The 20767-nt window shown below is 41.1% G+C and overlaps 1 protein-coding gene across 8 annotated transcripts in view; it reads left to right on the top strand.

Annotated features, from left to right (window-relative positions):
* The window catches only part of MCM9 (minichromosome maintenance 9 homologous recombination repair factor), a 73983-nt gene that overhangs the window by 7003 nt on the left and 46213 nt on the right, over positions 1 to 20767 (top strand). For 6 of the 8 annotated variants that reach the window (XR_012158035.1, XM_073337161.1, XM_073337160.1 and 3 more), the window contains exons 3-7: positions 4587 to 4903; positions 11535 to 11616; positions 16396 to 16596; positions 18969 to 19094; positions 20363 to 20482. Coding sequence is in view for 7 of the 8 variants with exons in the window: in XM_073337161.1 (XP_073193262.1) it covers positions 4587 to 4903; positions 11535 to 11616; positions 16396 to 16596; positions 18969 to 19094; positions 20363 to 20482 (846 nt within the window). In the remaining variant the exon portion in view is untranslated. Of the gene's footprint in view, positions 1 to 4586; positions 4904 to 11534; positions 11617 to 16395; positions 16597 to 18968; positions 19095 to 20362; positions 20513 to 20767 lie in introns of all 8 variants that reach the window. The other 2 variants (XM_073337165.1, XM_073337164.1) reach the window with 1 other exon arrangement.

Below are 20767 nucleotides of genomic sequence, written 5' to 3'. Positions count from 1 at the left end.
ACTAGATAGTTTGTCAAAAATAATCCAGCCGGGGATGGTCTAGGTCTGGTCAGGGTGGTTCGTTCCTGCTAGCATAGACCCCAACTGCAGTGAGATGGCTTTCACTATGACTTTGTTGTCTGTGTTGGGGAGCGAAACTGGGAGCCAATTCCTGAGGTCGTGGAGGTCCCTCTATTTAGGCAACAGGGTGACCATGGCCCTGCCTACACTATAGGGAGAGAACCCCACTCCCCAAGGACTCAGCCCAGATAGTTGCGAGGTCTGGGCTGATCACTTCCCAGAATGTGTGGTAGAACTCCAGAGTCAGCCCGTCAGTCCCTGGAGATTTGTTGATGGGGATCAGACAGAGGGCCTCCAAGAACTCGACCAGAGTGAGAGGTTACTCTAACCAAACCTGGTCCCCTGCACTGACTGTAAAGAGTTCATCCCAGAGGCATCAGCATCTATTGGATGCAGGGAGAAAAGGCTGACATAAAAGGCCTTGGCCCTTTCCCGCATCTCAATCGACCCTATAAGACTCTGTGAGAGGTGTGCCATCGTCCACCAGGAGGCTCATGGAATGCTTTTTGGCTCCCCTCTTTTTCTCCAGGGTATAGAAGAAGCAGGAGTCGCAATCCATTTCCTGAAGATACTTGATGCGGGATCAAACAGAGGCACCCAGGGCCCTGAGCTCATCACATTTTTCCTGACACACTTTGCAGAGGGATGGATTCCTGGGGCAAGAGGCCAGGTGCCTCTTCAGTTCCAAAACCTCCTGCTCCAACTGTTCTAATGCCACATCCCACCGCTTGCTGGCCCCTCGGGTGTAGTCATGGCAGAAGAGCTGGTCACATACCTTCCCCACATCCCAGCATTTCTGTGCTGAGGGAAAGGCATGCCTCTGGCTCCTCCAAGCCAGCCAGAACTCCTGGAAGGATGCTGCAAAGTCCACATTCTCCAACAGACTATTAATTGCAATGCCAGTAGGCTGGCTCCAGCTGCTCAGGTGTTAGCGATGCCATTATGTCCACCAGATGGTGGTCCAAGAATGGGTCCAGCCTGATGCTGGAGGTATGGGCCCAGCAAGATGTGAAATCAAGAAATGTAAATGCAGTCCAACTGGCAGTGGCACAATTGAATGTCCTCCACCCATACGTAAGTGAAGGTGGTGGACTTGTCCGGGTGGTAGTCTAACCAGGGAGTAATGGTTGACAATCTCTCTGAGAACGTCCAGGGTGGCCTAGCACTTCTCTATCCCGAGGTGGTCCTGTGCTTCCACGGTAGTGTTAAAATTTAGGTTCAGGATCAGGCACTTATGAAGATCCAGAGAGCTGAGGAAGACAGATGCCTGCTGATAGAACTGCAGTGGCTTTGGGCCCATTATGTTAACCAAGAAAAGCCTGTGTAGGAGTCAGGAAATTCCATGAGTATGCACCTAGTTTCAGATGCATTCTTTCATTGGTGTGGGGAAGCATTGTTTGCACCTCAACCCTTTATGAAAGTAGCAGGGTGTACAGCAGAGAGTGGTTAGTTGATACTACTACTTCATTCCTCTCTAGCCCTTCAGCAGCATGGCTATTGCAGGTGCTTTAGTACAATTCAGGTACATGGTTAAAAGATGGTTGGGGCTACAAGACAGAGTTATATTTTAATCAATTTGGGAATAGTTTATCTGCATTGTAACTCGTCTGACACTATTGATTTTTGTAGTGCAGATGGGATCTTATCTAAACTGCTCACTTTAAAAGCAGAATACACCGTTGGAAGAAATTATCAGTAATAAAAGAACATTTCATCCTTTTTGTCACAATGTACTGTCCTTTCTATTGACACTAAATTTGTTGTCAAGGTGTTGATATTGAAAGCAATGTCATGCATGATTACTTGAAGTTGGTTACTCCTAGAAGCCAGGAGTTAGTGGTTTTCTATGTTGGCCAAGTGTGATTGCAAAAGTTACTGAAATATTAGTGTTCTGCCTCGAGAACTCCTGGCCTTTGAGCTAAGGGTTTCAGTTTCCCATTACACAGAGTGATATCAGGCCTGAGGTGCTTATGATAGTTTCCAAGAAGATATCACTCTGATATAAATATATACTGTACTGAAATCCATCAATTTCTTAATATAAGATTTTGAATGTTGGTTTATTTCTTAATAAAAAATTGCTGAAGCATTTATCAGCTGTTAGTAGTATCAGACAGAGTTAAAGTTTATTAATTAATATGTTGTTATATAAACCTATGTCCCTGGATTTTGATGGTATATGTTTACTTAATCTTTCAGTAGTGTCAAGTTAGAAGAATCAGTTATACAATATACAGTATCTGGTGTTTCACCCCACTAAACCTTGTTTCAAAAAGTTATCATCATTATACACACTTGCATTCAGGAATGTAATCTGAATTGTGATTCTGTCTTTCATAATCCTAGCAAAAAATAAAACAATTTGCCACCCATTTTACAATTTATGCAAACTTTATACAACTATTAATTTTGTGATATAAAAGGGATACATGGCCTCTTTCTTACCAGTTCAAAGTCATGAAATGTGATGTAGCTTCCTTTTTCTAAACCAATTTTCTGATTGCATTTGCACACCTCCTTTCTTTATAATGACCATCTTTTTTTACTCGTTGTGCTACGGGATTACAGATTACGCTACCAAAGAAGTAGTGGATGCTATAGGAGTCAAATAATTTTTGGATAGACCATACCTACAGAAGGCTGATTATTGCTCTAGGAATAAAAATGATGGGCTACATGGATTAAAGATTCTTTCAGCCTAATTTCCTAAGGATGCTATCTTCCATTAAATGGGCAAAAGGGACTAGAAACGTTTTGATTTGTGGGGTTTCTCTTCATTCTTCCAAAGTGGGTCAGTAGGGCACTGCCTTCCTCCCGCTATGGAAGGGGCAGGGGTTACAGCCCTGACCACAGTGGAGAATATAGTTTCTCATTTAACCAAAGAAATAAATGTTCTTGAATAGAAGAAGGATGTCTAGGAATCCAAAACCGGGTGAAAGCCTCTTTCTCCCTTGGGTGGAGGAGGGGGTGAGAGCACCTTGGCATATGCACTGGTTTGGGTCAGGTGGGATGAGAGAAGCTGCACTCAGCCGCACAGATCCCCTCTGCTTTAGGGGGAATTAAAAGATAAACTTGTCTATCTGAAGTTTTGCATTTTGCAAATATGAATGCATAAGATTTCCTTTCACTGCAAATCTGTTCATGGATGAGGGAGTTTTTGCTTAATTACCATTAGCCTAAACACCAGTATGTGCTCAGTAGCAAAGCATATATGTAAAGTTGAACCTATAATGCTATTACTAACGTACTAAAACCTACTCAAGGACACATGTATACCTCAGGCAAAGAGTTTGGGAAACAAAGTAAAATGAAAGTCTCTGTATTGCTCAAAATACATTAATTTCCTTCCAAATCTAGTCTCTCTCTGCCCCGCTGATGCTCACTCAGACAGTCATGCCACAAAGATGTACAGTAGCCAGCTGAAGTGCTACAGCTTTCTCCCTGGTGACAGATGTGCTATGCTTTATGAAGGTCTTAGAATTCATGCCCGTTACTGGAAAAAATTATGCCAAAGACAAAATTATAAGGAAATACATTGCTCTCCAGTGTTCCAAAGAAGCGGGGAGGGGAAAGTCTGTCACAGTTACACAGTAATTACTCACTTTACTGTGTAATATTAAAGAAAATAGTAACTTCCTGGGAGGCAGCTATTAGTGTTATCACATATCAAGTATTATAAAGTGCATTTATTTTTGTAAAGGAGTTGTAGGCTGTTGAGGTACATTAATCTTCCTAGCTAAGGATTTTGTCCTGCATGGTTCTGAATGCCTTATGGCCAATTGAATGGAGGGCTCAGCGCTGGCTCTTAGGGTAGAACTAGAGCAGGGCAAATACTGCAAAAAATGTACTATGACTATTCATTTGAATTTATAAGTGAACATGCTTCAGGTGTGTTCATAACTCCTTTGTATTTGTTTTCTGTCAGCTTTCCTGAAAGTGAGTTTTACTAGTATTGATCCTAGAGGAAAGAGAATTTTAAGGTCAGATGCTCAGGATGTAAATTTTAAATTTGCTTATCTTGAGGATTCACACCAGATTATGAGTTATGCTGGTTTAACCAGGAAAACAATACCATATGATTTATATGGCTGATCACGGATAAGCAGCAAATTTGATATTTCAAATAGGAAGTCATAGAAGGTGATAAATGAAAGTCATAGAGTAAATGAAACTCACTAAAAAGTCATCAAATAATTTCAGTTAATAGATTCATTTGAGAAAAATCCATGAAAAGGAGAAAGAAAAAACCCTCAAATCAGTCACAATAAATTACTGCTTAGCTTTTGGTCAGAATTGGATTGTAATGCTGTTATATTTTCTCTCCGTGTTAATTCTCTTCTGTGTTTTGATATTTGTGACTAGTATGTCAGATTAATGAAATGTCCATGGATGCTATTCATATCTGTCTTTCTCTCCTTTTCCAGTTGAGAAAACATCTTTGTACCATACACTGCTAGTGGAGATACATTTCATGTTTATAAACTTAGACTTGTGGTCTTAATAATGTCTGTATTTTTATTTAACAGGTTTGCCTGTTTGCCCTGAGCTAACCAGAGAACGTATCCCTAAAACCAGAGATGTGGGTCACTTTTTGTCCATTACTGGAACTGTTATTCGTACCAGTCTAGTGAAAGTCCTGGAGTTTGAACGGGATTACATGTGTAACAAGTGCAAGCACGTTTTTGTGGTCAAAGCAGATTTTGAGCAGTACTATGCTTTCTTCCGTCCATCAACTTGCCCTAATGGAGAAGGTTGCAATTCATCTAAATTCACTTGTCTCTCAGGAACGTCCTCTGTTCCCACCAGCTGCAGAGACTATCAAGAAATCAAAATTCAGGAACAGGTAAACAAAAAAATAGAGGGAAGAGGAGGAATAAAATAAATGAATCATGTGGAAAAATAAATTATGCTAGTAAAAGTACTATGGACTTTGTTGCTAGTGTAAGCAAGTGCAACCCTAATAGAGCTAGACCTGCTTATGCCGGTGATGAATTGTTCCCTTGTAACTAGTAAAAGATTTGTTAACATTCTACTGTAAGTGGAAAAGCTGTATAAACCCTTTACTGTTATTTAGAACAATTGCCCGGGTGAGAGGAAAGCTACCAGACACCTTTATCCTGTAATTCCAAAAGTTCAAGCTAAAGAGCTAGAAAAATGAATATCCACAGAAAACACCCATGCAAGTTTATTCCATTTGCTATATGACTGTTATTTGAAGTCATTTTTATGCATCATAAGAAATACTTACAGCCAATGCATGGATTAAATTAGGGTGTTCATAAATTAAGTACTAAGTGTGTGTAGTCCATCGGTTCGACGGTGATGTTTTCATGCTCTCTCGTTGTGGATTCTGGAGTGACTCTGAAGTCCAAAGCGTGACGTGCAAGCTCGTGAGCAGATCGGGCAGACAAAGTCATTGGTGAGTGTCTGGGTAGCTATAGCAGTAATATGGCGCTTTTCCCTTGCAGCTAACAATCAGTTATTTCTGTCCTCTTCAAAGACTTGAAAAGCTCTGATTGCTGTGTGTTGCCAGGCTGATCTATTTAATGCAGCCTTCTCCAGATAATCTGGTTTTATTGCACCAGAGCGTGTGCTGTTCTTGGTGCTGTCCTTGTAGCGCTTTCTGGGGCAGCCTTGATTCCAGTGTCCTTGTACTGATTCTCCGTAGCAAACTTTTTCGGGGAGTCGATATTCAGGCATCCTAATGATGTGTCTAACCCAGCGTAGTTGGGCTTTTATCAGCATGGCCTCGATGCTTACGGCATTTGACTCTTGGAGAACCTCCAGGTTGGTAATTTTGTCCTGCCAACGGATCCCCATAATGGTGCGCAGAGATCGCATATGGAAAGCCTCCAGCGGTTTGATATGCCATTTGTATGGTGTCCAGGTCTCACAGCCGTAGAGGAGAGATGTGAGCACAAAAGAAATATAAAGTTTTATTTTTGTTGAGAGCGTTATGTTGTGGGATTTCAGGACTTTGTTTCGTAACTTTCCTAAGGACTGAGAAGTTTTCTGTATCCTGTTCGTGATCTTTGTCAAGAGATCAATCACTGGAGATGTTGCTGCCGAGATAGGTAAAACTGCCAACTTGCTTTAGTTGGATTCCACTAATGGATATGCTAGGGGATATGGCACAGAGCGGTGAAGATGATTGGTGCAACACCAGTTTTCTTCAGGCTGATTGTGAGGCCAAACAATTTTGATGCTTCAGCAAAGCAATCTACGATACATTGGAGATCTCCCTCTGTGTGCGCTAGAAGGGCACAATCATCTGCAAAGAGTGCTTCTCTTATTAGTAGTTCTGGTTTTGCTTTAAGCCTTGTAAGATTGAAGACTGAACCATTGTGTCTGTATCTGATGTATATGCCTCTGTTGAGCCCATCTGTAGCATGGTTGAGAACTCGAGGGAAGAAGAGGTTGAACAGTACAGGGGCAAGGACCTTGTTTGACTCCATATGAAATGGGAAAGGAGTCAGTAAGATCTCCCTTAAAAAGTACCTGACCTTGTATCGCCTCATGAAATAAATGAGTGATCTTTACCAGTTTGGTGGGCAACCAAGTTTGCTGAGGATCATCCATAATCCTTCTCTATTGACTGTAACAAATGCTTTTTTCAGATCAATGAAAGCACTGACGAGATTCATGTTTTGTTCGATACATTTTTCTTGTATTTGCCTAATACTGAAAATCACATCTATGGTGCTACGACCAGGTTTGAATCTGCACTGAGTCTCAGGTAGATTGACTTCTGAGACAGATGAAATCAGTCGGTTCAGGAGGACATGAGCAAAGATTTTTCCAGCGACAGATAGGGGAGTTATCCCACGGTAGTTATCACAGACCACTTTGCTGCCTTTATTTTTAAATAAAGGAATAATTGTGGCATCTTTGAAGTCTTGTGGCATTTCTTCACTGTCCCAGATATCGGTAAGGATCTTCTGGAGCGTTGTTACCAGTTTTGGACCCGCAGATTTATATATTTCTGCTGGTATTCCATCTCTGCCCCGAGGACTTTCTTGAGCTCATCAAACTGATTGTCTTTTCTATTTTTTCAAGTGAGGGTGGTAAATCAAGGTGGTGCTGAATAGGCTTTTGAAGTATTAGATTAATAGCATTTGTTTCAGCTGAGGATGGTGTGTTCAGTAACTGGCTGAAATGTTCAGCCCATCTCTGTTCCATGCCAGGTTTGTCTTTGATGACTGTCCTGCCATCAGCCATCATGAGACAACTTGTGCCCACCTTTGAACGTCCATAAACTAGCTTCAAGGAATCAAAGAACTTCTTTGTTTCATTTGTTTCTGCATATATTTGAGTGTCTTCTGCTACCTTCTCCCAACATTTATCTTGTATCAAGCGTAGTTGTCTTTGTGCCTTGTTTTGCAGGTGTTTAGATCTCTCTCTCTCTTTGAGGAGGACTGAATATCATTTTGCCAGATTTGGAAAGCCTCGTTTTTTTCTTTCAAGAGTACTGTGATTTCCTCATCATTTTAATCAAGCCAGTCCTGGTGAGCCCTTTTCTTCCATCCAGGGACGTCAGTTGCAGGCTTTCTGTTGTCTCTCTAAATTCCTCCTATGAGACAAGGTTATCACCAAGGTTGGTTTCTAGTGCACTTTGTAGTTTGTCTTGATAGGATGTATAATTTAGTTTAACAATATCCTAACACCCCTTATGTCACATTGTCGGACAATGATGGAATCTATTAGATGCCATTGTTTGGATCTGGGATGGATCCATGTAGTTTTATATTTGTCTTCCTGTCTGAATATGGTATTTGTAATTGTCAGGCTATGCTCTGTACGCTTGCTTAGGAGTAGGAGACCATTTTCGTTAATTTTTCCAGTGCCGTTTTTCCCAATGACACCTTGATAGTTGTTGTTATCTTTAGCTACTCTTGCATTAAAATCTCCTGGGATGATTAGTTTGTTACTTTGTGGTATTGATGAGAGAGTCGAGATCAGAATAGAACCGTTCCTTAGCATCATCAGAGCGTGTTAAGGTGGTTGCATATGCACTGATGATGGTAGCAAATCATGACTTATTTAGTGGTAACTGGAGTTTCATGAGTCTTTGGTTAATGCCTATTTGAAGGTCTTTGAGACATTGCAATAGTTTGGTCTTAATGGCAATTCCCACTCCATGGATTCTGTCTTTGTCTGGTTATTTTCCCTTCCAAAAGAAGATGTAACTCCCAGCCGGTTCTGTGATAATGCCCTCGCCTGCCAATCTAGTTTCACTGTGTGCTGCAATGTCAATGTCATACTGGGCTATCTCTTTGGAAAGGAGAACTGTTCTTTCAAATTGAGAGGTATCGTCTTTGTCTATTATTGCTGCTTGGAACATCAGGACTATCTGTAGTGCTTTTTTGGTTATCTTTGGCTTTCGACTGCATTGGGGATGATCCACCAGCCACGGTAAAATGGCCAGATTTAATTTGGGCAGGCAGTGTTTGAGGCACCATTTCTAGTCACTTCACTTAGAAAGGGAGAGCAGTGCAATCCTGAAAAGGACTGCTCTGTCACCAGGGGTGTTGCCGAGCTCCCCTGCTGCCCTTGGGTCAGGGATGGGCGACCAATGTCCCAAGCCACCTGCATGCAGGCTTGTGGCTACGACTACCAGTAATCATCTTCACCTGTCGCTTTGCCACTCCCCCATCACCACAGGACTTTTGAAGAGAGATGTGCATGAATGACATGTGTGTGAAGTTGATTAAAATGGGAGAGTCGTTGCACTGGGACAGTCCCATTCTCTTGACTGCTGAAGCTTGGCTCAGTGGCACAAAGACTGTTACAGCTGGAGGCATCTTTAGCTGCAGTGGATAACCATGACTTCTGTAGTGCCCCATTATGCCTTTCGCCTTCCACAATATGTTGCTGCATAATACAATACAAAATATATGTTGTCTATCTAAGGGCTTTGCTACACAAGGAGTTATTTCAGAATTGTTAAACCCGATTAACTCTTCTTGATTAACTCAGTATGCGTACCCTCTTATTCTGAATGAGAGTGCCTTATTCCAAATTAGCTTAATTCACATGGAGTTAATCAGAAATAGTTAATCTACTTTAAATTCCTACACTATCCTATACTGGATTAATCTTCCTGTGTAGATAAACTCTAAACCAACTGTACATTTGTTTTATATGTGGTCATGATACTTGAGATGGCTCCCATGGAACCAATTTAGCCCAGTTATGGCAAACGCCATCTCTATGGGTGCTGCTGCTGCAAGAGCAAATCTGCAGATCTTTACCACTGCCAGTCTGCAGCCAGTTACAAAAATGGTCACTGAACATTTTGCTGCCCAAGGCAACATGCAGTCATTTGTATGATAGTCAGCCCAGAGGGAGTGCCTATGATTGTTGCATAACTGGGGAAGTTATAACAAAAACTCAGTATAATGGGGACATACTTGGTCAGTGCCAAGTGGTTAAGAGATGCTTAACCAAGTGAAAAATAGGTGAAAAATTCTAAGTTCTACAAAATTTGAAAAAAAGAGAAATTTTAGTTAATATTTCTATTATTGTATTTTTGTTGAGTACAGTAACTTATTCAGACGTCTTTTAAGTGGCCTCTTCTCTTAATTGGGATGATTTGATGTCCAGTTTAAGAGAGCTCTGAGATGTGTGTACGTATACATCGTATATACAAAAATAGAACTGTGTAGAGTGAGAAATGAAAAATATTTTAACAAATTAAGGATAACCAATGACTGCAGAAGTTAAAATATGTCTGATAGCATGTTCCCTATGTTGCATATTCTCTTTATGCTTATTCCAGATTTTTAGTTTTTATTAGAACTTTAATTTTTTCTTTTACTGTGTCGCAGATATCTGCATTGTGAGACAGTTTCATCAGTAGTATGAACCTATTGATATTAATGGAGTTACATCGGGATTAAATTGACTCTGTATATATGATCTGTCCTGTTTAGTGCTGCCAGTAACAAATGTTTCTGCCACCAGTACCCACAGAGATGCAAGTTGCCTGTAGAAATAAAGTAATAGACAAAAATGCAGAAACAATTTCTAGGCCCTGGAGAATGAATTAACCTAAAATTGTAATATGGATGAGCATTTGCTACAAAAGAAGTAGGTACTTCAGATTACTATTCTGTCCGCAGAGTACAATTTAACAATTACAGCAGGGCTTTGTGAGTAACTAGAAAAGAAGTGTTTTATATGGAAATCGCCTGTGACAAGATTGCGTAGATTTTGCCTTGGAGGAAAAAAATACAACAATTACTGATGTACTTGTCAATATGTATTCTCCTGGTTGTGTTTGATTTGCTTTTCACCTGCTGTTGGTTTAGTCTTTGGGATTTAAGTGTAAACTTCTTTCCGTCCCTGTCAAATCTTGATTAAATACCTTTAGTGAAGTGGCATCTTCCAATATATACAGTTAAGAGGAACTGTTTAATTTTTAAGCAGGCATCAGTGCCTACAGTAAACTTGGTTTATTGAAATCATCCTAAACTAATTCTCAATTAATGTAAAAAAAAGTTCATTTTTTTACAATTACCTTATTTTTGTAGGTTTCAGAGTAACAGCCGTGTTAGTCTATATCCGCAAAAAGTACAGGAGTACTTGTGGCACCTTAGAGACTAACAAATTTATTAGAGCATAAGCTTTCATGTGCTACAGCCCACTTCATCAGATGCAAAGAATGGAACATATAATAAGAAGATATATATACGTACAGAGAACATGAAAAGGTGAAATTTGCCACACCAACTCTAAGAGGCTAATTAATTAAGATGAGCTATTACCAGCAGGAGAAAAAAAACTTTTGTAGTGATAATCAAGATGGCCCATTTCAGACAGTTAACAAGAAGGTGTGAGGATACTTAACATGGGGAAATAGATTCAAGTTGTGTAATGACCAGCCACCCCAGTCTCTATTCAAGCCCAAATTAATGGTATCTAGTTTGCAAATTAATTCCGGTTCAGCAGTTTCTTGTTGGAGTCTGTTTTTGAAGCTTTTCTGTTGCAAAACTGCCACCTATATATATATCTTCTCACTACATGTTCCATTCTATGCATCTGATGAAGTGGGCTGTAGCCCATGAAAGCTTATGCTCAAATAAATTTGTTAGTCTCTAAGGTGCCACAGGTACTCCTGTTCTTATTTTTGTAAAGCTTTATCCAGCAAGACGTTGAAGTTGTTCAGCACCTCCCAGAATACGGCCCCTAGAGATAATTTAAGGTCCAGTTCTGTTTCCATTGATGTCAGTGGCAAGATTCCCCTAACTTAATGAGAGCAGCTGCATGCTCATTGTATGAGTTCTGTGAGAGAAACTAAGGAGATGCTCCTTTGCAGGGAATGAAAAATAAGGTCTTTGGTGTGCAGAATAATGGTTCTGTTGGAAACCAGGCTGGCATGGTTTGGCCAGTTTGTAAACCAAAGCAATAGCATGTGGTGGTTTGATGGCACCTGCCTGTAATAAATGCATACACTTTTTCTTACTGTCTACTAGATTCAAAGGCTATCTGTCGGAAGCATCCCTCGTTCTATGGTGGTTGTCCTGGAAGATGACTTAGTGGACAGTTGCAAGTCAGGTGAGGACAATAGAGTGTTCCCATGTAAAGTTATATGTAGTTTCAATTACACACATTTGTGCCTCGGGTGTTTTCAAGTTTGTATTTCATTTGAAAGAAGGCATCTCCAATAAAGGTGTCAGTTTTTAGGGCTTGTCTGGTGGGAAACGCTCATGTATCACTTTGTTGTTGTGTTAAGTCAGTGTGTTAACATGGCAAATTAATTCTGTTGCAGAAAAGACCATCCCCTTGTGTGACATCATAACATTTTGACAGAAAAACATTGCTATGCAATATTTCATGGGCTCCAGAAGTTATTTTGAGACCTGTAAATGTCAGGATACTGAATCTCCTTTACTAAACTGGTGACAGTACTAACAGTTTAGTGTCCCTTTGGTGGTTTGGGAAACCATGTATCATAGCTTCCCGTCAAAGAAAGGTTGCAGGTAAAAATGTCAGCTTAGTGTGCAGTGACCGTCAAAAAAGCAAACAGACCATTAGGATGTACAAAGAATGGGATAGAAAATAATATTCAGAATGTTATAAGTCCATTATATAAATGGATAGTACCCCTTCCCCAGCAATACTGTGTTCACTACTGATCACCCACTCTCAAAATGATACAGAGGTCAAGGTTTACCAAAGTGGCACTGGCCACTGTTGTAGAAAGGAACCAAAAGCTAGATGGACTAATCCAATATAGCAGCTTCTATGTAATTGACTGAGACTGATCCAATATATCAGCAAATAAGAATGAAATGGGGGAAAGGAGGGTGCACAGAGCCCCTGGTGTGGGGGATGGGGGACCCTGGAATGAGGACAAAACACAGACTCCTTGGGATATAGGGAATAGGGGACAATGGTATGCTGGGAGAGGGACATGGGGAACACACGAGTCCCTTGGCATGTGGTGGATAGGAAATGGGAGGCACACAGAAACTATAGCGGGTGGAAGAATGGAGGACCTTGGTATGGAGGGGAGGTAAAAATGGGGGAGGCACACAATGTGGCATGGGGGAGAGAATGGAGGACAATGTTATGGGAGGGAGGAATGCACACACATTGCTGCTGGCACGGAGTAGGGCAGTGGTTCCCAAACTTGTTCCACCTCTTGTGCAAGGAAAGCCCCTGGCGGGCCAGGCCGGTTTGTTTACCTGCCGCGTCTGTAGGTTTGGCTGATCGCGGCTCCCACTGGCCGCAGTTTGCTGCTCCAGGCCAATGAGGGCTGCGGGAAGTGGCACGGGCTGAGGGACGTGCTGACCGCCGCTTCCAGCAGTTCCCATTGGCCTGGAGCAGTGAACCGCGGCCACTGGGAGCCGAGATCGGCCAAACCTGCGGACGCAGCAGGTAAACAAACCAGCCTGGCCCACCAGGGGCTTTCCCTGCACAAGCAGTGGAACAAGTCTGGAAACCACTGGAGTAGGAGGTTGGAGGAAGTCCCTGAAATAGAGAGGGATGGGGGAGGGTGCACACCTGGAGCTTGTGTGGGGGAATGGAGGGATGCAAGGAGCCCCTGCTGTGTCCAATACATTCAACCTGCGGAAACAGCAAAGTGGTTGTATAGAGCTATGGCAACTTCTGAATGAAACAAATAGCATAATGCACAGAGTTCCACTTGTGATTTAGATGTCTGTACGAAAACAAAAGAGCAAGTAGAAGTTTTAGTATTTACAACAATAGAGGTTTTTGACTAATTATATCCGCAAATCAAAAGGCATGACAAGAATACAAAAAAACAGAGATGGAATTATTTAGTAAAACTATCAGATGAAATTTGGTCGAGTTTTAGATTTAATAAGACCCAGTGAAAAGTTTCTATGAAATATTGCAGCGTTTTTATGAATGCATGAAACCTGAAAGTGAAATGGACTATAAACAAACCTTAGACTAAGTAGTCTTATTTTTATTGACTGAAGCAAAAGAGATGAAACAAGTAAATAAAGAGCATTAATAGTAGAAGTAAATAATATACTTTTTAGATGTCACTGTTGCTTATTAAATAGGTAAGGAATTTTTAAAGTAAGTTTTTGGACCTGATAGTTTTTCTTTATAACCCTTAAGACAGGTTATATTCATTTCTTTTGTTTGTTTTAGATTCACAATTTTTTAAAAAATGATTACAAAATATTAGTCCCAGTTTTTATTCATAAACATAAAAAAGGCTACATGATGTCGCCTATTTTAGAGATGCAATAATTAGAGTAAATTCTTTTTTCTAGCAATATCTGCTCTACAAAGGCCTAAACTCATAGAATCATAGAATATCAGGGTTGGAAGGGACCTCAGGAGGTCATCTAGTCCAACCCCCTGCTCAAAGCAGGACCAATCCCCAATTAAATCATCCCAGCCAGGGCTTTGTCAAGCCTGACCTTAAAAACTTCTAAGGAAGGAGATTCCACCACCTCCCTAGGTAACGCATTCCAGTGTTTCACCACCCTCCTAGTGAAAAAGTTTTTCCTAATATCCAGCCTAAACCTCCCTCACTGCAACTTGAAACCATTACTCCTTGTCCTGTCCTCTTCCACCACTGAGAATAGTCTAGAACCATCCTCTCTGGAACCACCTCTCAGGTAGTTGAAAGCAGCTATCAAATCCCTCCTCATTCTTTTCTTCTACAGACTAAACAATCTCAGTTCCCTCAGCCTCTCCTCATAAGTCATGTGTTCCAGACCCCTAATCATTTTTGTTGCCCTTCGCTGGACTCTCTCCAATTTTTCCACATCCTTCTTGTAGTGTGGAACCCAAAACAGGACACAATACTCCAGATGAGGCCTCACCAGTCTCGAATAGAGGGGAACGATCATGTCCCTCGATCTGCTCGCTATGCCCCTACTTATACATCCCAAAATGCCATTGGCCTTCTTGGCAACAAGGGCACACTGCTGACTCATATCCAGCTTCTCGTCCACTGTCACCCCTAGGTCCTTTTCCGCAGAACTGCTGCCGAGCCATTCGGTCCCTAGTGTGTAGCTGTGCATTGGGTTCTTCCGTCCTAAGTGCAGGACCCTGCACTTATCCTTATTGAACCTCATCAGATTTCTTTTGGCCCAATCCTCCAATTTGTCTAGGTCCCTCTGTATCCTATCCCTCCCCTCCAGCATATCTACCACTCCTCCCAGTTTAGTATCATCCGCAAATTTGCTGAGAGTGCAATTCACACCATACTCCAGATCATTTATGAAGATATTGAACAAAACCGGCCCCAGGTCCAACCCCTGGGGCACTCCACTTGATACCGGCTGCCAACTAGACATGGAGCCATTGATCACTACCCGTTGAGCCCGACAATCTAGCCAACTTTCTACCCACCTTATAGTGCATTCATCCAGCCCATACTTCCTTAACTTGCTGACAAGAATACTGTGGGAGACCGTGTCAAAAGCTTTGCTCAAGTCAAGAAACAATACATCCACTGCTTTCCCTTCATCCACAGAACCAGTAATCTCATCATAGAAGGCGATTAGATTAGTCAGGCATGACCTTCCCTTGGTGAATCCATGCTGGCTGTTCCTGATCACTTTCCTCTCATGCAAGTGCTTCAGGATTGATTCTTTGAGGACCTGCTCCATGATTTTTCCGGGGACTGGGGAGAGGCTGACTGGCCTGTAGTTCCCAGGATCCTCATTCTTCCCTTTTTTAAAGATTGGCACTACATTAGCCTTTTTCCAGTCATCTGGGACTTCCCCCGTTCGCCACGAGTTTTCAAAGATAATGGCCAATGGCTCTGCAATCACAGCCGCCAATTCCTTTAGCACTCTCGGATGCAACTCATCCGGCCCCATGGACTTGTGCACGTCCAGCATTTCTAAATAGTCCCTAACCACCTCTTTCTCCACAGAGGGCTGGCCGTCTACTCCCCATGTTGTGATGCCCAGTGCAGCAGTCTGGGAGCTGTCCTTGTTCATGAAGACAGAGGCAAAAAAAGCATTGAGTACATTAGCTTTTTCCACATCCTCTGTCACTAGGTTGCCTCCCTCATTCAGTAAGGGGCCCACACTTTCCTTTGCTTTCTTCTTGTTGCCAACATACCTGAAGAAACCCTTCTTGTTACTCTTGACATCTCTTGCTAGCTGCAGCTCCAGGTGCGATTTGGCCCTCCTGGTTTCATTCCTACATGCCCGAGCAATACTTTTATACTCTTCCCTGGTCATATGTCCAACCTTCCACTTCTTGTAAGCTTCTTTTTTATGTTTAAGATCCGCTAGGATTTCACCGTTAAGCCAAGCTGGTTGCCTGCCATATTTACTGCTCTTTCGACTCATCGGGATGGTTTGTCCCTGTAACCTCAACAGGGATTCCTTGAAATACAGCCAGCTCTCCTGGACTCCTTTCCCCTTCATGTTAGTCCCCCAGGGGATCCTATCCATCCGTTCCCTGAGGGAGTCGAAGTCTGCTTTCCTAAAGTCCAGGGTCTGTATCCTGATGCTTACCTTTCTTTCCTGTGTCAGGATCCTGAACTCAACCAACTCATGGTCACTGCCTCCCAGATTCCTATCCACTTTTGCTTCCCCCACTAATTCTTCCCGGTTTGTGAGCAGCAGGTCAAGAAAAGCTCCCCCCCTAGTTGGCTCCTCTAGCACTTGCACCAGGAAATTGTCCCCTACGCTTTCCAAAAACTTCCTGGATTGTCTATGCACCGCTGTATTGCTCTCCCAGCAGATATCAGGAAAATTAAACTAACTGTCCTGTTATGTTTAATTTAAAATTAACTGTCCTATTATGTTTAATTTAGCTGTTAATTTGTGTATCTGCATATACTGAGCAGGATGTTATTGTGGCTAATTTTGTCCTTACTCGCAGGTGATGACATCACGGTGTATGGCGTGGTAATGCAGAGATGGAAACCCTTCCACCAGGATGTGCGCTGTGACGTAGAGATTGTTTTGAAAGCCAATTACATTCAAGTGAACAATGAACAACTGACAGGGGTTATAGTTGATGAGGAGGTTCAGAAGGAATTTGAAGACTTCTGGGAAAAACATAAGCGTGATCCCTTAGCAGGTTTGTAGATGAAAGTGAAAACAGGAACTGTGCTTGGATTTTTGCTGGAGACAACACTGAAAATTATATTATTGACAACGTTTTTATTTCATTCCCTTATCCCACACTCCTCCTTGGAAGCTGTTGGCCTAGTTGTAGTGCACCTTCAGATCCCATTCACTTCAGGTGTGTTGTGCACTCAGCTCTCCTGCTGCTCAGACCATGTCTCAGTCTGTCAGAGCTTGTCTCAGGCAAACAAGACAAACTTCCAAGAACTTTGTTTTAAAACTGTGTAGAGCATGTGTTTGTGTGCTTGTTTGTCTTGTCATGGCAGTTTAAGGAATAATTTCTTGCTACCCAAAATTTCCAACAAAGGAATATAAAATTCTTACTTGAAACAAATTTAAAAATAGGACACACTTAATCCGCACCAAAACTGCATTTCTGTGATTTTTCTTTTGAGCCTTATACCATTGTAGTTGCTGCAGTGTTTTATGTAGCACTTAACAGGGAGTGAGCCTGAGTCAGAAATGGTAAGAGTATTAGAAAAAACACAATGCTGTTATGTGCAACAAGAAAAAAAACACAATAGGTCAGTCGCAGCACTGTGAAGCAATCGTTTGGATCAGATCTGGTTTAGTCAGCATTGCTGTGTTGACTATGTTAATAGCTTAAAAATATGGTTCTGTGTCTCTGTACCCCATACTTCTGTGAATTGAATTGGGATTTATTTATGTATTTATAACAAGTCACACACCTGAGTAATATTAAAACCAATCTGTTTCTATAACAGTTTTACATATTAAAAACACCTTTAATTCTTAAACTACAGTTCTTCATACAAGGTCTGTCCTGCTGGCATCTTCATAAGAGAAGCAAGATATAACTAGTCTTTGAGGGAAGACTTCATAGTCAGATAAATAAGCACACCAGGTTGCAAATACATTAGGCAATTATGTGCTGTCTTCTTCATGGCCTCATACACATTACCTCACAGGAATGCAAACACTTTCATAAAATGTTATTTTTTCTCCCTCGTATTGTGGAGTGGGTTTTGGTGGGTTGTTTTTGTTTTAAATTTGAGCAGCTATGGTTAACTGATGATCTGTGTTGTATAAACTCTAACCAGCTACCAGAAGTTTTATATGTGCTTCGTTTACACAGAGAGCCTGGTTTGCCATTGTGTTATTCTGGATTTACACTGTGGTCACTCCCGTTGTTTTCATTGGGGTCATGCTGGCATAAAACTAGAGTAATGCAGTGGTGAATTATGCCCTGCATCTTAACCGTGCTGCACAGGCCATAGGTATAGCACATCACATCTTACCCAAAGTGGGCCCCACCCTATCCTTAGTATCTTTACCTTCTACCTTTGTAATGGTAAATCCATTAATCTAACACACCGTGTCTTCACACACTTACTTCCAAGCAGGGCCGGCTCTACAGTTTTTGCCGCCCCAAGCAGTGAAGTAAACTGCCGCTGCAGACAGTGAAAGGGAGAAGCTGCCGCCGATTTGCGGCCGCGGCCAGCGGAACAGAGAAGCTGCCGCCAAATTGCCGCGGCGGCGGAAACACTGCCGCCCCTTTCTAACTGCCGCCCCAAGCACCTGCTTGGAACACTGGTGCCTGGAGCCGGCCCTGCCTCCAAGTATAAAACATCCATTTTAGGGATTCACAGCACTTCCTTTTCTTTAAGGTTGGTTGCTCAGCTCTGTGTGCTAACAGTGAAGGGTAGTGTATCGCCCCAGAATCTTGATCTCTGATGTGCTGCTAATGTCAGTGCTTCAGAGGGCAGAATTAATTCTATTACATCTGTTCACTGCCAGCAAAATCAGCTGAACAGATTAGAACATTTCAGTGCTTGAGAGAATATATGGACAGTGAGGGAAAGACTACATAGAAAAGGGTGAGGAGATAAGGAGATTCAGTAAAATAAAAATAGAGAGATGAGCCAATTTTCTGCGTCATGTACAGTACAGTATATCTTGGCATTAAACGTTTTTTTAAAATCAGTGGAGCTATGCCAAATTACACCAGCTGTGTATCTGGCTCTCTGGTTCCTGTATGCACACAATGTACGAGCATTCAAGAGGATAAACTGAGGGGCTATAAGAACTTGTCTTCTGTGGTTTCATCTGTGAACTAAAGTATTCAGTTTTAGGACTTTGTACTGGTGCCCAGCATCCAAGTGCCTTCCACCTTAAACTGGCATAGCAAAGTCCTTATATTGATTTACATCAACTGAGGATCTGGTCTGATGGCATTTAGTCTTCAAAGTGAAAGATGTTTGGGTCTAACAGCTGCTTTGGGGGTTTGCCTGAGGAGAGTGTGTTAATTTATATCAGATTTGACTTTAAAACAGTGCTGAATGCCTTTTTTCACTTCTTTTCTAGGGAGGAATGAAATTTTGGCTAGCTTGTGTCCCCAGGTTTTTGGATTATATCTGGTGAAGTTGGCTGTAGCCATGGTGCTTGCTGGGGGTGTCCAAAGGGCTGATGCTGCAGGAACTCGAGTGAGAGGTTAGTATTCTTGTTTCTAATAGTACATTTCTTCCCACCATACATACAAACATTCAAAATGAATATTAGAACAAATAACGCTGCAGAAACGTAATCGTTGTGGGTGAGAATGTTGTATAAACAGCATTTGGGTTTCCTATTTTTAGTTTTATTTTTTAATTTCATTTTTCCAAAATAACTTGAGTGATAGAAACCAGTTTTCAATGCCCCATTGAATAAAGTATTAAAAGCAATCATTTTAGGTAAAACAGAGGCTCAGATAAAAAGTAGTTTTATAAATGATATTTTTAAATGATTTGGTAGTAGCACATCCCTAATGGTATTTGGCATCAGAGTGGAATATTAATATTTCCATCGTGTGAATCTCTATCCTGCATTGAAGGGAAAAAATAAGATTCCTAATGCCAGATTTTTCCATCTGTGATTGTCAGCACGTTTCTCTTAGAACTGATACTGTAAGCTATCTGCCTGCTGATTCTCCTTCTGTTGTTATTACATGACAAATGTGCCAGGTGGTATGTAGGTCATAGACTATGTAGTCTAAAATAATGTGTGTATATACAAGTATGGAATATATGTTTTTAAAAAATGCTTCAGCAGCCAAATCAAGTCATATATATCCTTAAAGTGAAGTCACTTTGTTTATATTGTTTATATAAGATAATTAAATCATTTTAGAAGTTTTTGATGAAGTACTTAATAACCAAAATATTTACTTTTGTAATTGCTTTGTATTTGGAAATTACTAAAATTCATGATTATTTGACTTCAATTATTATCTAATAAGAAAAAAGGCTGACTTTATTGCTTATTTGTACAATAATTCAAGTAGTTAAATATTGGGATCATAACTAAGCAGTGGTTCCGATTCCCTTCATTACTCAAGGTGGGAGTGAAAAATTTACCATAGCTGGCATCTGCAAAACAAGTCTATTAAAATATGAAAACTAGTAACTGGTTGACCCTATAAGGCTGGATATGTGATTATTTTAAAGACTCTTTTATGATGAGAATTGAGTTTGAACGCTGCAATATGATTAGGTACGACTTGTGAATTATACAGTTTTATCACTGTCTGAGCAATGTTAGATATGACAGTATTACACCTGAATTATTTATTGCATCATATGTTAAGAGGTAAATTTTATATGAAGAATTACAATTATTATTTTCGTTAAAAACTTCTGTATCTTGTCTGTCTTTATAAATGTAGTAGTCAGTATGCCACCCAGGCAACCTCAAGCTTTGTGTATTTATTTTTTCAAAAGGTGAATCACATCTTTTGTTGGTTGGAGATCCTGGCACAGGGAAATCTCAGTTTCTCAAATATGCAGTAAAGATTACACCACGATCTGTGCTTACTGCAGGAATTGGATCTACAAGTGCAGGTATCTGATGTTCCAGGTGTGCCAAGCAGGGTGTGTTCTTAATTTTTATTACAGTTTATCTGGGAGTCTGCATCTAAGCAGAGAGGGGTTTTATGTGTGAGCAATGATATAAGCTACTCTTGATTGTATTAATATAGTCTCTAGAAAAAATTACCATGGAATTGGACAAGTGAGGGCTGGGATGGCTCCATATAGATTATTGGGAATACATCAGACATGTAGCCGTTTCTCCTGTGGTGGGTACAAACTTGCTTCACCCCTGCAGTGGGATGGTATGGTAGGATC

Source organism: Lepidochelys kempii, chromosome 3 (assembly GCF_965140265.1).
Source record: "Lepidochelys kempii isolate rLepKem1 chromosome 3, rLepKem1.hap2, whole genome shotgun sequence".
NCBI lineage: Eukaryota > Metazoa > Chordata > Testudines > Cheloniidae > Lepidochelys > Lepidochelys kempii.
The sequence above is the reverse complement of the archived record's forward strand: the minus strand, read 5'-3'. Positions and strand labels throughout refer to the sequence as shown.